At 46.7% G+C, this 15248-nt stretch overlaps 1 protein-coding gene across 1 annotated transcript in view; it reads right to left on the bottom strand.

Annotated features, from left to right (window-relative positions):
* The window catches only part of ATG16L2 (autophagy related 16 like 2), a 50520-nt gene that overhangs the window by 5287 nt on the left and 29985 nt on the right, over positions 1-15248 (bottom strand). The window contains exons 11-15 of the mRNA XM_081909859.1: positions 14042-14112; positions 9850-9921; positions 8691-8811; positions 7651-7756; positions 1803-1952 (exon numbers count right to left, since the gene is read on the bottom strand). Coding sequence (XP_081765985.1) covers positions 1803-1952; positions 7651-7756; positions 8691-8811; positions 9850-9921; positions 14042-14112 — 520 coding nt within the window. The remainder of the gene's footprint in view (positions 1-1802; positions 1953-7650; positions 7757-8690; positions 8812-9849; positions 9922-14041; positions 14113-15248) is intronic.

The following is a 15248-nucleotide window of genomic DNA, read 5'->3' as shown; positions in this document are numbered from 1 at the left end:
TCACATGTTTCAACGACTTACATACTGGTCAGATTTTCCTGTGATACCCGATAACCAAAGGATCTTAAAAATCCATCCCTGTTAGGAACAGAAATGAGAAACCTGCCTGTGGGTTTGGTTGGGAAACAGGCCGAGCTCTTTCCTCAAACCAAGGAGAAGCCAGAAATTCTTTTCCAGCTTCAACTGCAATCTGAGCTAAAGAATATTTTGGGTGCTTCTAGCCTCTTCTTTGAAGGTAGCAGGCAATTACGCTGATAGCTGAGCCCTGGTTGGAAAATATCTTGCCAGCAACTTTAATTCTCAACCTGAGAGGTCCATGTTCAGTTTTGAGTTGGGGTGAAATGAACGACGCGTTGTTTTGGCAGAGGAAGGAGCTGAACTCGCATCTGCAGATACAGAGATGGGGAGGGGGTTGCAAGGAAGGGGAGTGGGTGCGAAGATAAACTCTCCTCCAAGCCTGATGGTTCTCTGAAAAGGGTCTCCCTTCTTTCATGAGCACAATCAGGGTCATGCAGGGCTGGAACTTCCTGGTACCCTCATGTTGTGCAGTTCTGCCATTAAATTTGGAGAGGACTCTCGTTTTTGAGCCAGTTCCTGTGGTCATACTCAAATCTGATGATGCTATTATCTGTGTCTCACATCCTGCCAAGCAGCTGGTCTGAAGGAGTCACAAAAGGTCCTTCTCAGTGGTGGCGCCCACTCTGTGGTACGCCCTCCCATCAGATGTCAAAGAAAGAAACAACTATCTGACGTTTAGAAGACATCTGAAGGCAGCCCTGTTTAGGGAAGCTTTTAATGACTGATGTTTTAATGTATTTTTAATCTTTTGTTAGAAGCCACCTAGAATGGCTGGACGGCATATAAATAATATGTTGTTGTTGTTGTTGTTATTGTTGTTATTGTTATTATTATTATTATTATTATTATTATTATTATTTTATCCGTGGCACTTATCTGCATGCAAGATTCCCCCCTGTGCAAGCAAGCCATGTTGTGAATGCACACCTGAAACCTACATGATCCTGAAAGTCTTACGGAAGGCCTGATCCTGCACAGATTCAGCTCTGGCATCCCAACACTGGTAAATGTATGGATGCATACACATTCCACCTCAAAACAGGCCTATGTAGGTGGGTCACAATGTTCCCATTTTACAGATGGGAACTGAGGCTGGAATCAAGGTGATGGGCAGCTGGCAAAGTTGAGCCTAATGGGCTCTGTACTGGAAGAGGTAAATATCACCCGTGTCGAAGCAATGATTCTTCAACATCAACTTCATTGGACTGGTCATGTTGTGCAGATGCCTGATGATCGTCTCCCAAAGCAACTACTCTATTCTGAACTTGAAAATGGAAAGCGTAATGCTGGTGGTCAACAAAAGAGGTTTAAAGACTGTCTCAAGGCAAATCTAAAAAAATGTATTATAAACACCAACAATTGGGAACACTGGCCTGCGAGCGCTCCAGTTGGAGAACAGCCTTTACCAAAGGTGTCATGCGCTTTGAAGACACTCAAACTCAGAACTCAGGACGTGCTAAGAGGAAGGCACGCTTGGCAAATCCACACCGTGATCAACTCCCGCCCGGAAACCAATGTCCCCACTGTGGAAGGACGTGTGGATCCAGAATTGGCCTCCACAGTCACTTACGGACTCATTGTTAAAACCGTGTTTATGGAAGACAATCTTACTCGGTTATGAGGGATCGCCAAAGAGAGAGAGCCCACCCATGTCCAAGCCTGACCTCCTGTGGATTTGGCTGAGTGCTGCCCAGGTGCCCGCCCCCCGCCCCCTGGCTCCTCACCTGAAGACCTGCCGGATGTTGTGCATTCGAAGGTCGATGACTTTGAGGGCGTTGTCCCTGGAGCAGCTCAGCAGGTGCATCTGATCGGGACTGATGCTCAAGGAGGTCACCTTGCCTTCCACAGGGATCACTTGTGTGCAGCGGGGATCTCTGGAGGAAGAAGATGGCAGGGTGCATTGTGCAGTTACCATGTCATCATTGAACATCTTGCTGAAATATGAGAGCCCCATCTGGAGTGGCATTCTGCTGGTTTCTGGAGGTGTCCCTATTGGTGCAAGTACTCTGGACCAAAGACTATTGTTTAAATTGCTGTATTGTTTTTCATAGGGTTGTTTTATTGCATATTTTAAATTACAGATGCTTATATTTTAATGTTTTCATGGAATTTCTCCTATTAGTGCGTATTTTAATTGCAGATTTGCAGAACAGTTTTTTAATAAACCGCTTAAACACCTATTTTGGCATTAAGTGGTATCTAAATGAATGAATTAATTCAGGAATGATGCATAATAATGATTTAAAAACAATAACAACACCAGGCAGTTTATTTAACACTGAGGATTACATACTACAAACTTATTAATAGCCAGACAGCTGCAAGCAATTAGTGAACTTGATTTGCATGTAATTAACATAATTTGCATATGGGTAGGCAGCCATGTTGGTCTGCTGTAGTCAAAACAAAATAAAAAACATTTCTTCCAGTGGCACCTTAGAGACCAACTAAGTTTGTTATTGGTATGAGCTTTCGTATGCATACACACATCTTCAGATGATTTGCATAGTAATTCTGGGCATCCTAAAGCTGGTAGACATGAGGAATGTGCTTTCTTCCCATGACATTCCAGCGCTCTGGGTTTTGCGCTGAGACATGTTGGAGGATTTTTGTGGCACCATTCAGGGAACAAAAACTACCACAGAGATCTCCACATCTTCAAAAGTAGAGAGTCCATAGCTTGGCTTTTGGAAAACAGGGGATCTGCAGTTCTCAGCTAATTGGAAGTCACTGAATTAGAGTCTCCAAGAAGGATATCCCTTTGCGGCAGTGGAAGAGTCAGGGCTGGTAGCTGGGCAGATGAAATGCAGGCCCAGCTCCCTGAGGCAGTGAGAGATTTTACTTTCTTGGTTTCTATGATCACTGCAGATGGTGACAGCAGTCACAAAACTAAGAGACGCCTGCTTCTTGGGAGAAAAGCAATGACAAACCTAGACAGCATCTTAAAAAGCAGAGACATCACCTTGCCAACAAAGGTCCGTATAGTTAAAGCTCTGGTTTTCCCAGTAGTGATGTATGGAAGTGAGAGCTGGACCAAAAAGAAGGCTGATTGCCAAAGAATGGATGCTTTTGAATTCTGGTGCTGGAGGAGACTCTTGAGAGTCCCATGGACTGCAAGAAGATCAAACCTCTCCATTCTGAAGGAAATCAGCCCTGAGTGCTCACTGGAAGGACAGATCCAGAAGCTGAGGCTCCAATACTTTGGCCACCTCATGAGAGGAGAAGACTCCCTGGAAAAGACCCTGATGTTGGGAAAGATGGAGGGTGCAAGGAGAAGGGGACGACAGAGGACGAGATGGTGGGACAGTGTTCTCGAAGCTACCAGCATGAGTTTGACCAAATTGTGGGAGGCAGTGGAAGACAGGAGTACCTGGCATGCTCTGGTCCAGGGGGTCACGAAGAGTCGGACACGACTAAACGACTAAACAACAACAACAACAAACTTAACCCAATACACTGTTTATAAAATGAATTCCAATTTTAATGGCATTTGGAATTCACTTTTTGAATGTTTTGATTGTTTTTACTAACAGTTGCATTGTTTTACTCTTTTTGTTAACCTGACAAATTTGGGTTGTAAACCGCTTTGAGGTTTGTTTGTTTTTACGATCAAGCTGTATATAAATTTTGTATAGAAATCATGTTCTTGTGCATCTCCCATTCATTTCTATGGAGCTTTTGCTGAAAAAGTTCCTGTATCCTTGGTTAAAAGGTTTTTTAAACGACTAAACAACAAAAGCATCTCCCTGGCTCAAAGGCCTCACACACAGACCTTTTCTTTTCAGGTAAAGATCTCTCTCCTCTGTGAGAATGGCACTCTGAGCTCATAGGGATGCAGGCAAAACAGCAGGACATTCATTAGCATCCCGACTTTCCTGATTCACAGAACAAGAACTCAGTAACAAAGGAGAGGCGGTTGGGGGGGTCACACACAGTACAGGCCCGTCAAAGGACAGCAGCTATAAATAGGGAAGGTGAGGCACGGAAATAGCAGCAGCAGTAACAGCAACCTGTTGCTTGTCTGTTAAGAGGCTGGTGGGGAAGGGAAGAGATTTTGTGGCCCTCAGAGACTTGTAGAGTTGGAAGGGTCCCCAGCGGTCATCTAGTCCAACCCCCTGCAGTACAGGGACTCCAAGTTAGGGGGAATTGCTTAGGGAGGTTTGTTGAGGGGTCAGGTTTTAGTTTCAGAGGTCTTAAGCAGTGATTTACGAGAGGAAAATGGAGAAAGGAGCGTCTTCAGCTCTAAGGCTCATTTCAAGGCAAGTTTTTTGCTCTATAATCAACCCTCAGTACTTGTTTTTATCCCTCTCTTCTGTTGTACAGTCATACCTCGGGTTAAAGTTGCTTCAGGCTGAGCGTTTTCGGGTTCTGCTCCGCGGCGACCCAGAAGTAACGGAACGCGTAACGTCCGGGTTTTGCTGCTCGCACATGCGCAGACGCTCAAAATGATGTAACGCGCATGCGCAGAAGTGGCGAATCGCGACCCGCGAATGCGCAAACACGGGTTGCGTTCGCTTCAGGATGCGAACGGGGCACCGGAACGGATCCCATTCGCATCCAGAGGTACCAGTGTACTTTTAAACTTTTTTTAATGCTTCCTCTAGTGCTGCGTCTTGTTGTTTTAATACTGTTTTATCTCGTTATTTTTACCTCTCTAACTCCCCCATATTGTGAGGCTGCAAGAAGCTGGGCTGGGCTGGGTTGAGCCTCTTGCCAGGCACTGCCAAACGAAAGGTCGTGTCAAACTTTATTAGAGACAAGCTATAAATTAAGGAAGAGAAACACCCTAATCGTCAGAGTTGCCAGCGAGCCCAAGTGGCAGCTACAGTGAACCCCCAAAGTGTTTTTTTTCCTGCTGGATGACCCTGACTCTGGCCCTGTAAATTCAAGGCCAATGTATTTGGAGATAATTGACTTCAGCAAACTGTCGATAACCAACTATATTTACTATGCTACGTACTAGAAAGATCTGTAAAGATCTGGGAATCATGCCAGTCCCGTCAATCAGTTCCCCAGAAAGAGACAGAGTAAAATCACTCATTATTTTCTTCAAAAGGAAGAGAGAAAGAGGGACCTGAACAGGTTAATCTTAGATGAGGTTATTCCTCCGCCTCCCACTGTGCTGGTCAACTCAGCTTAAAGAGCTCCACATGATCCTGAGAATATAAACAACTCAATAAGCCTGACCCAAGAACCAGGGGTTTTAATTTTGCTGTTACCCATGGAAATATTTTTATATCTTATTATGAGTTAGGTGGGGATTATTTCACTTTTGGTTTTATTTATTGCTGATGACTACTTTGCTTATAGTTTTTTGTAATTATGCCCATGTATCCATGTTGTAAGCTGTCTCAAGCATAGTTTTAAAGGAAGCAGACAAATAAATGATGATGGTAAAAAACAATAATAGCACCAAACCACTCTTTGACCCAGCCGAGAACAAAGACAGCACCAGTAATAAATGAGAGGCAGGGCAGGGATAGAGGGTGGCACTGTAGTCTAAACCACTGAGCCTCTTGGACTTGCCAATCAGAAGATCGGCCGTTCAAATCCCCACGACGGGATGAGATCCCGTTGCTCGGTCGGCTAATTGGTGTCAAAGAAGGATAGAACTTTCTTTATGAATGCTACAACAGCAGCAAGAATACTCATTGCAAAGTACTGGAAGACACAGGATCTACCCACTCTGCAAGAATGGCAGATGAAGGTGGTGGACTATATGGGACTGGCAGAAATGACCGGCAGAATCCGAGACCAGGGAGAAGAGTCGGCGGAAGAAGACTGGAAGAAATTCAAAGACTATTTACAGAAATATTGTAAAATTAATGAATGCTAGAACGATGTCGGATAGAAATTAAGCGGTTTCCAGCTGTCATGTTTCAAGAGATGGAAAAAAGGTTTAGAAGCAGGTTAAAATTTATTGATAAGGATTTGCTGAACTAACAATCTGAATTAGAATACAAAAAAGGGAGGTATGAGGAGGTCTGGGAAATAAGTTAATGGAAAATAAGTTATGAAAACTTTGTGTGTTTTAAATTATTTTTATTTTTGTATTTTTGTTAATTTTGCCTTTTTTCTTTTTGATTTTTACTGTATTAATATTGAAAACCTTAATAAATATCTTATATATAAAAAAAGAGATCCCGTTGCTCGGTCCCTGCTCATGCCAACCTAGCAGTTCGAAAGGATGTCAAAGTGCAAGTAGATAAGGTAAGGTAAACGGCGTTTCTGTGCACTCTGGTTTCCGTCACACTGTTCTGTTGTGCCAGAAGCGGTTTAGTCCTGCTGGCCACATGACTTGGAAAGCTGTCTGTGGACAAACGCCAGCTCCCTCAGCCTGAAAGCGAGATGAGCGCCGCAACCCCATAGTCGCCTTTGACTGGACTTAACCGTACAGAGATCCTTTACCTCTACGAGACTTGGCACGTTGAAGACTAACAATCGTATCATAGAATAAGCTCCCAATACGTACATTGGCTCCCAATATGTTTCCGAGCACAATTCAAAGTGTTGGTGCTGACCTTTAAAGCCCTAAATGGCCGCGGCCCAGTATACCTGAAGGAGCGTTTCCACCCCCATCATTCTGCCCAGACACTGAGGTCCAGCTCCGAGGGCCTTCTGGCAGTTCCCTCCCTGTGAGAAGTGAGGCTACAGGGAACCAGGCAGAGGGCCTTCTCGGTGGTGGCACCTGCCCTGAGGAACACCCTCCCATCAGATGTCAAGGAAATAAACAACTACCTGACTTTTAGAAGACATCTGAAGGCAGCCCTGTTTAGGGAAGCTTTTAATGTTTGATGGATTACTGTATGTTAATATTTTGTTGAAAGCCGCCCAGAGTGGCCAGGGAAGTCCAGCCAGATGGGCAGGGTATAAATAATAAATTTATTATTATTATTATTATTATTATTATTATTATTACTACTACTACTACTACTACTACTACTAGTGTATGGGAGCATCAGATGCATCATAAACAGGGAATCTTGAAAATAAATAGAGCTCTGATGCTGGATGAGAATGAAGACCCATCTAGGCCTGCATCCATTTCTTACCGGGCTGACCAGATGCAATGAGAAATATGGGGAAAATGAGAGAGGTTCTCAGTCCCCTTCTGAGCAGATGGGGAAAGCCCAGCAGCCCTCATTCCGACAAGCTGGAAGAAAGAGCATGAGGATAGAGCCTAGATCTTCATTGGGAAGACGCTGGACGAGATGCAGAAACCAGCAGTACCAAATAACTGCGGTTCTGCATTTCAAAGAAATCAGTCTTTCATTGTGACACTCTGGAACTCCCTGCCTATTGACATGACCGTTCTCTTTTTGGCCCTTGCTTAAAACACTTTTGGTTGGACAAAGCCTAGCCAGACATGTAGAATGCTTGCTTTTAGTTTACTGCTTATTTTATCATTTCAGTTGCTTTTACCAAACATTCATTGTTTTATTCTCTTTGTGCAGGTTTTACCAAGTAAAATAACGTAATGGGGAAAATATTGGTGCCACAACTGAAAAGGCCCCGCCAAACGACAAGGTGCAGCCCTGGTTGCATCGTCATCTGGCTGCTTGGTGGGCTCACCTGCTGTCCCAGAAACGGATGGTCTTGTCATGATGTCCGCTGATGATGAAGGTGTCGCAACACACAATATCGTTGCAATAGGAGAAGACGTCAATGGTTCTGTAGCCTGCCAGAAAAGCCATAGACAGTCGCATCAGGGAAAGGAGATGGATTGAGGCTCTGTTGGTGGGTGATTCCTCAGACCAGATGGCTGAGAGGTCGGCTGCTCTAGATGGGGTTACGCTGCCCCTGAAGGAGCAGGTTCGTAGCTTGGGGGTCCCCCTGGATCCTTTGCTGCCACTTAAGGCTCAGGTCGTCTCAGTGGCCCAGAGTGCCTTCCATCAGCTTTGGCTAGTGGCCCAGATACGCCCCTATCAGGACAGGGATAGGCTAACTACTGTTGTCTAAGCTCTGGTAACCTCAAGGTTAGATTACTACATTATACCAAGACAGTTCGGAAACTTCAGCTGGTGCAGAACTCAGAGGCCAGGCAAGACAGTTTGAGCATATTGCACCAATCCTGGTCCAACTGCACTGGCTACCGATTAGTTTCCAGGCCCAATTCCAAGTGCTGGTTTTGACCTATAAAGCCTTAAATGGCTCAGGACCGCAATACCTCAAGGACCGCCTCTTCCCATATGAACCTACCCAGACCCTGAGATCACCTTCTGAGGCCCTCCTTCGTGTGCCTCCTCCTCGAGAGGTCCGGAGGGTGACAACACGAGAACGGGGCCTTCTCTGCAGTGGCTCCATCTGTGGAATTCTCTTCCAAGGGAAGTTCACCTGGCACCTTCACTATTACACCTTTAAGCACCAGGCAAAAACATTCCTTTTCAACCAGGCCTTTGCCTGACTTGATCTACAAAAAAATGCTGCCTCCTTGGGAGTTTTTTTTATTGGGTTGTTGATTTTGATTTTATGTATTTGATGTTTTATGTGAACCGCCCTGACACCTTCGAGTATAGGGCGGTATAGAAATTTAATTAATAATAATAATAATAATAATAATAATGCTGGATCAGGGCCCTCCATCCCCACAGGAAGAGCTGGCCGTCACTTACACGCCCCTTTGGTCAAGTCCCACTCCTTCACTGTCCTGTCCCGGCTGCCCGTCACAGCTTGGTGCCGGGTGGCTCTGAACCTGGCCGCCGTCACTTTGTCCGTGTGCCCCGTCAGAACCTCCTATGCAAGAGAAGAGTTTGGGGCGTCAATAGATGAGTTGCGTTTTAGTGCTATTGGGCACGAAGAATGGAAGCTCTGAGAACATAAGGAGCTAAGAGGACCCTGCTGGATCAGGCCAATGGTGACCTAGTCCAGTGCCCTGTTTTCACAGTGGCCAACCAGAGGCCCATTACGGAAGGACCCCCTCTTTCCATATGAACCCACCCAGACCCTGAGATCACCTTCTGAGGCCCCCCTTCGTGTGCCTCCTCCCTGAGAAGTCTGGAGGGTGGCAACACGAGAACAGGGCGCCTTCTCTGCAGTTCCTTTTCAACCAGGCATTTGATTGACCTGACTGACATTATAAAATGTGGTTCTTCTTTTAAAGGGGGGGGGTTGTTACTAGGTTGCTGTTTTTATTTTGATTGTATATATATTGTGGCTTCATATTCTGATTTTGTTCTGTGAACCGCCCTGAGACCTCTGGGTATAGGGCGGTATATAAATTTGATTAATAAATAAATAACACAAACAGAATTTGTGCATATCCCTCCTGGCTAGTGGCCATCGACAGCCCTCTCCTCCTCCATGAATTTGTTTAATCCTCTTTTCAAGCCATTCATGTTGGTGGCCATCACTGCCTCCTGTGGCAGGGAGTTCCATAGTTTAACCATGCACTGTGTTAAGTACTGTACTGTCTTTTATCTCCAACATTCAGCTTCACTGGGTGCCCATGAGTTCTAGCGTTATGAGGAAGGGAGGAAAATTTTTCTCTATCTTTTTTCTCAAGGCCAGGCACAATTTTGTAAACTTTTATCATGTCACATATTAGGGCTGGCGTTCCCTCCTGCCCTTGCTGCTTTCCCCATGAAAAACCGATCTCTGCAGCTGAATTGGAGCAAATGGCAATTCAGCTTTTCCATGGACTGCCATTTGCTCCGATTCCACAATAAAGAGTGGGTTCAGATTCCTTCCTGGGCCCTGAAACCTGGCTTAATAGTTTCCCATCGCACAAATGCACCCCTCCACCGCAAGCAAAAGGAACCCAGCTGATCTCACCTTGAAACGGCAGTCGTCAACCTTCCACAGCTGAGCAGCATTGTTGTATGTAGCAGCCAAGACGTGAAATCCCTGCCGGGGAGAGAAAGAGAGAGAGGTTGGAGAGGAATCAGACCAGCCACCTCTGCTCTGCCCTGGCTGTGGGAGTTGGCTCGGCACTGGGAATGTTTCAAGATCTGTAAGACGGGCAAGCGGGGCTGAACCGAAACGACTCACAAAAAATGTTCCCCCTAGTAGTCCAGGATTAAAAGCAGGAATGGACAGAATTGCACCAGCCTCATTAATGTATTTTTTTAAAACAAGTCTGCTTCAGTCACTACTTTTACTTTGAAGAGATATTGAACACAGTAAAATAGAAAAATAAGCTGCTGGCTGAACCCGCTCTGCAGAAGTGTGTGGGGGTCTCTGTATATATTCAGCAGCCCCCCACTAACATGGTAGCTGCCAGTGAGCGGCAACCATTTTGAATTCCCCAAAATTCAGAAAGCACCTTGGAACAGGGACTTTGGGGGGAAACAAAATGGCAATCGCCACTGTTTTTGATTTTGATTTTGCAAGCCAGGGCTGAACTGATATTACCCTTGCTGGTACCTTTCCTGGGAAAACCAGAGGCTCACTATGTCAGGTTCCTACTGGAAGACCGGACAAAAACTAGACAGGGGTCTGCAACCCGCGGCTCCGGAGCCGCATGTGGCTCTTTTACACCTTTGCCGCGGCTCCGGGGCGGATACTAGCGAGGGGAGGAGGCGCATTGTGCGCCCCGACACTCCCCACTGTGGCGGGCGCTGTACTGGCTGTGATGTTGCATGGGGGCGGTGCGTGCGTTAGTCACGCACCGTCCCGACATCACCTTCCCGCCCGCCCGCTACATTGTATGTTTGTTGCATGTGTGCTTGTTGTTGTTGTTGTTGTTTAGTCGTTTAGTTGTGTCCGCCTCTTCGTGACCCCCTGGACCAGACCACGCCAGGCACTCCTGTCTTCCACTGCCTCCCACAGTTTGGTCAGACTCATGCTGGTAGCTTCGAGAACACTGTCCCACCATCTCGTCCTCTGTCGTCCCCTTCTCCTTGTGCCCTCCATCTTTCCCAACATCAGGGTCTTTTCCAGGGAGTCTTCTCTTCTCATAATAATATAATAATAAAATTTTATTTATATCCCGCCCTCCCCAGCCGAAGCTGGGCTCAGAGCGGCTAACTGATTTTATACTGAAATGATTTTATAATGTATTATTTTACCGCCCGCTACATTGAAAGGGGGCATGTACGCTGGTCACTGTTTTGAAGGGGAGTGAAGAACACACACACACAAAAAGGAAACTTGTTAATTTAATGTTTATTTCTATGAGGAGGAGTAATTCTGAGGGGTCAAACAAAGAAATAATAAAAAAGTGACAAAAAAGTTATTTTTATAATGACGAGTTTTGCGGCTCCCAGTTTTTTCCCCTTCGGAAACGGGTCCAAGTGGCTCTTTTGGTCTTAAAGGTTGCAGATCCCTGCACTAGAACATTAGCAGTGGCGAAGTTTTTATCAGTGGTTGCAAGAACCAATGATCCCCATCTTTTAAGTCTGAACAGAATGCTTGTTTAACCTGGAGGTAGGGTGTCTGAATTGTGCATTGCTTTGTAACGATTTTTGGGGTCTCTGGATCGATTGATTGATTTTGATTTTGTTCTGCAAACCTCCCTGAGACCTCCGGGTATATAAATTCAAATAATAACAATAACAACAACAACAACAATATCAATTTGCAATGGATTCTGTAAGTTAAACTGGGTAATGAGGCCCTTCTGCATGTCTGTCCCCCTGAAGCTCTTGCCATTCCACGAAAATTGAGATTTCCCCACGTTCTAGGAGTACGAGGGAAGCCGACATCTCTCCATCTGCTTAGTCCACCCTTCCTGCTCTCATGTCGGACCGCATTGCAGGGGGTTGGACTAGATGACCCTTGAGGTCCCCCTCAAACTCTATGATTCTAAGAGGAGAACTCATTGTGGGGAGCAGAGCCCCCTTCTGGAGGGGGGGCTTCCTTCTGTACTTCTCCCTGCTTCTTTTCCAACAGCCTAGCCCAGTGGGGTCCAAACTTTTTTCAAAGAGGGCCAGATTTGATGAAGTGAAGGGTCGTGAGGGCCAACCAAAGGGCCGACCAAAGATGTTAACCTTTTTGTAGGATTTTACCCCAGGAAATAAACTGTAAACTGCTGCAGGGGCCGGATTAAACTGGCCACCGGCTGGATTCGGCCCCCGAAACAGGCTTTGGACATGCCTGGCCTAGCATTTTTTTGACTTTTGGGACGGCCATTCATCCCACTAATGAGCTTGGAAAAGCTCATTCTGCAGTCCCTTCCGCCAGGCGGCTGCAGCTGGCCAGTGGGGAGCCCCACATCCTCCCTGCCTTTGGTTCTTATCTTAGGAGGGCCAGAAATCTCTTTTGGTGGGGTGGGAATGATGATTGCAAAGGACCGCGTTGGCATGGCAACAGCCTCCGCAGGAAGCCCCCTGCTGCCCCCTGGTGGACGTGGGCAGGAAACACCCCTTTCCAAAGAGCCCCCACTGGAAACTGTCTCACACCAGGAGTTCAGCCCTTCCATAATATTTGGGCACTGCACGCTCTGAATATCAGGGGTAATAATAATAATAATAATAATAATAATAATAATAATAATACTTTATTATTTATACCCTGCCCATCTGGCTGTGTTTCCCCAGCCACTCTGGGCGGCTTCCAACAAAACACTAAATACAATGACCTATTAAACATTAAAAGTTTCCCTAAAGAGGGCTGCCTTCAGATGTCTTCTAAAAGTCAGATAGTTTATTTCCTTGACATCTGATGGGAAGGCATTCCACAAGGAGGGTGCCACCACCGAGAAGGCCCTCTGCCTGGTTCCCTGTAACGTGGCTTCTCGCAGGGAGGGAACCGCCAGAAGGCCCTTGGAGCTGGACCTCAGTGTCCAAGCAGAACAATGGGGGCGGAGACGCTCCTTCAGGTATACTGGATTGAGGCCGTTTAGGCATTTAAGGTCAGCACACTATGGCAGAGAGAGGGTCTTTTCCTTCTTCTGTTACCTGATCTGTCAAAATGACAATGCTAACAGAGTGTGGCTCGATCCTGGCTTAATAGTTTCCCTATTAATAATAATAGATTATTAATAATAATAGATCAGCAATGTCCAACCGGTCGACCACAATCGACAGGTAGATCAACAGCGTTCTCCAGGTCGATCACGGGAGTAAAAAAAGAGATTGCCCTGTTGCTCCTCAGCAACTCTGGGCTCCCCCTGAACAGAAGCTCACCAACTGTGGGCTCCCCCCACCCTAATAAAGCTGGACAGCTATGGGCAAAGACAATGAGTAGATCACTGCCAGTTTTATTATACTGGGGGTAGATCGCAGTCTCTATAGAGTTGCATGTGCCTGGGCTAGATAAACCACTTGGCTTGTTCAGTACAGTGGTACCTCAAGTTACATACGCTTCAGGTTACAGACGCTTCAGGTTACTGACTCTGCTAACCCAGAAATAGTACCTTGGGTTAAGAAGTTTGCTTTAGGATGAGAACAGAAATCGCGCGGCGGCAGTGGGAGGCCCCATTAGCTAAAGTGGTGCTTCAGGTTAAGAACAGTTTCAGGTTAAGAATGGACCTCCGGAACGGCTAGTGGAGCGCTGCGCTAATCCCGAAGCTTGGGGCATGCGGAGCTCAGCATGCCCCAAACTTCTGGCTGCCAGAAGGTCTCCGTTAGCCGTGGGAGAGCCGCGCGGCTTTCCCACGGCTAGCGGAGCGGTGCGCTAATCCCGAAGCTTGGGGCTTGCGGAGCTCAGTGCACCCCAAGCTTCTGGGTGCCGGCAAGGTCTCCGCTAGCCTTGGGAGAGCTGGGTCACCCACGGCTAGCGGATAGCTTCCTGAAGCCTGGAGAGCGAGAGGGGTCGGTGCGCACCGACTCCCCTCGCTCTCCAGGCTTCAGCGAAAGCCTGCATTCACCCCATAGGACGCACACACATTTCCCCTTCATTTTTGGAGGGGAAAAAGTGTGTCCTATAGGGCGAAAAATACGGTAAGTACTTAACCAGAGGTACCACTGTAAAAGGCAAGGAGGGAAGGGCCTTTGCAAATGGAGCGCAACTTCCAGGCAAGCCCAAACCACGGTGCCTCCTCCAAGCAACCAGCGGCGTTTGCCCTGCTGCGATTCACACTCACCGATGGGTCAAACTCGACGCTGGTGATTCCTCCGTTAGCCCCTTCCAGTGTCTTCATCTTCTCCATTCGGCCTGCAGGAAGGCAAAACAGAACAGGCAAGGTAACCTAGAGCAGCAACAATTAGAACCGACACTTCCCTGAATATGGAAAAAAGCACCAGGAAACTCTGCAAGAAGCAGACAGTGCACTTTCCAAAGAGAGAGAGATTCCCCCACCCTGGATCTGAGATCTTTTCTCCTTGTTCCACGACTCTGCCTTGTGAAAATCTTATCTCACCTGCAGAACTGAAGCTCAGCTAAGCAAAATCTCTCACACACCTGATAAGATCCAATGTGGCTTCTACTTCCGTGCATCAGCAAGACTTTCTGTTTGTTTGTTTGTTTCCTTTCGTTTCGTTTAAGGAATGAACGAGCCTCAAGAAAAGACTGGTGCGGAAACAAAGCTTAGAGTTGAGGCCAGAAATCTCTTATAAACGCAGAGGGAGCAACTCACTTGCGTGATCTCAAGAGATTTGAGCCGGGCAGTTGCCAGCCCGAGCAGACAGCTGGCAGAGCTCTCTAATACTTTTATACATTAAAAAATAAAATAGTGTGCAATAGGTAAAATGGTAAAGGACCCTTGAATGGTTAAGTCAAAGGTGACTATGGGGTTGTGGCGCTCATCTCGCTTTCAGGCCGAGGGAGCCAGTGTTTGTCCGCAGACAGCTTTCTGAGTCATGTGGCCAGCAAGACTAAACCGCAATAGGACACTGTGATGAGAGTCAGAGTGCACAGAAATGCCGTTTACCTTCCCGCCAGAGTGGTACCTATTTATCTACTTGCACTGGTGTGCTTTCAAACTGCTAGGTTGGCAGGAGCTGGGAAAGAGCAACAGGAGTTCACCCCGTCGCGGGGATTCAAATTGCCAACCTTCCGATCGGCAAATCTAAGAGGCTCAGTGGTTTAGACCACAGCGCCACCCATGTCCCTATCATGGTAAAGGTAAAAGGTAAAGGAACCCTGGATGGTTAAGTCCAGTCAAAGGCGACGATGGGGTTGTGGTGCCCATCTCGCTTTTGGACCAAGGGAGCCAGTGTTTGTCCGCAGGCAGTTTTCTGGGTCATGCGGCCAGCAACTGCTTCTGGTGCAATGTGACACTGTGACAGAAATCAGAGCACATGGATATGCTGTTTACCTTCCCGCTGCAGCGGTACCTATTTATCTACTTG

This window comes from Podarcis melisellensis, assembly GCF_964234715.1.
Source record: "Podarcis melisellensis genome assembly, chromosome: 4".
Lineage (NCBI taxonomy): Eukaryota > Metazoa > Chordata > Lepidosauria > Squamata > Lacertidae > Podarcis > Podarcis melisellensis.
The sequence above is the reverse complement of the archived record's forward strand: the minus strand, read 5'-3'. Positions and strand labels throughout refer to the sequence as shown.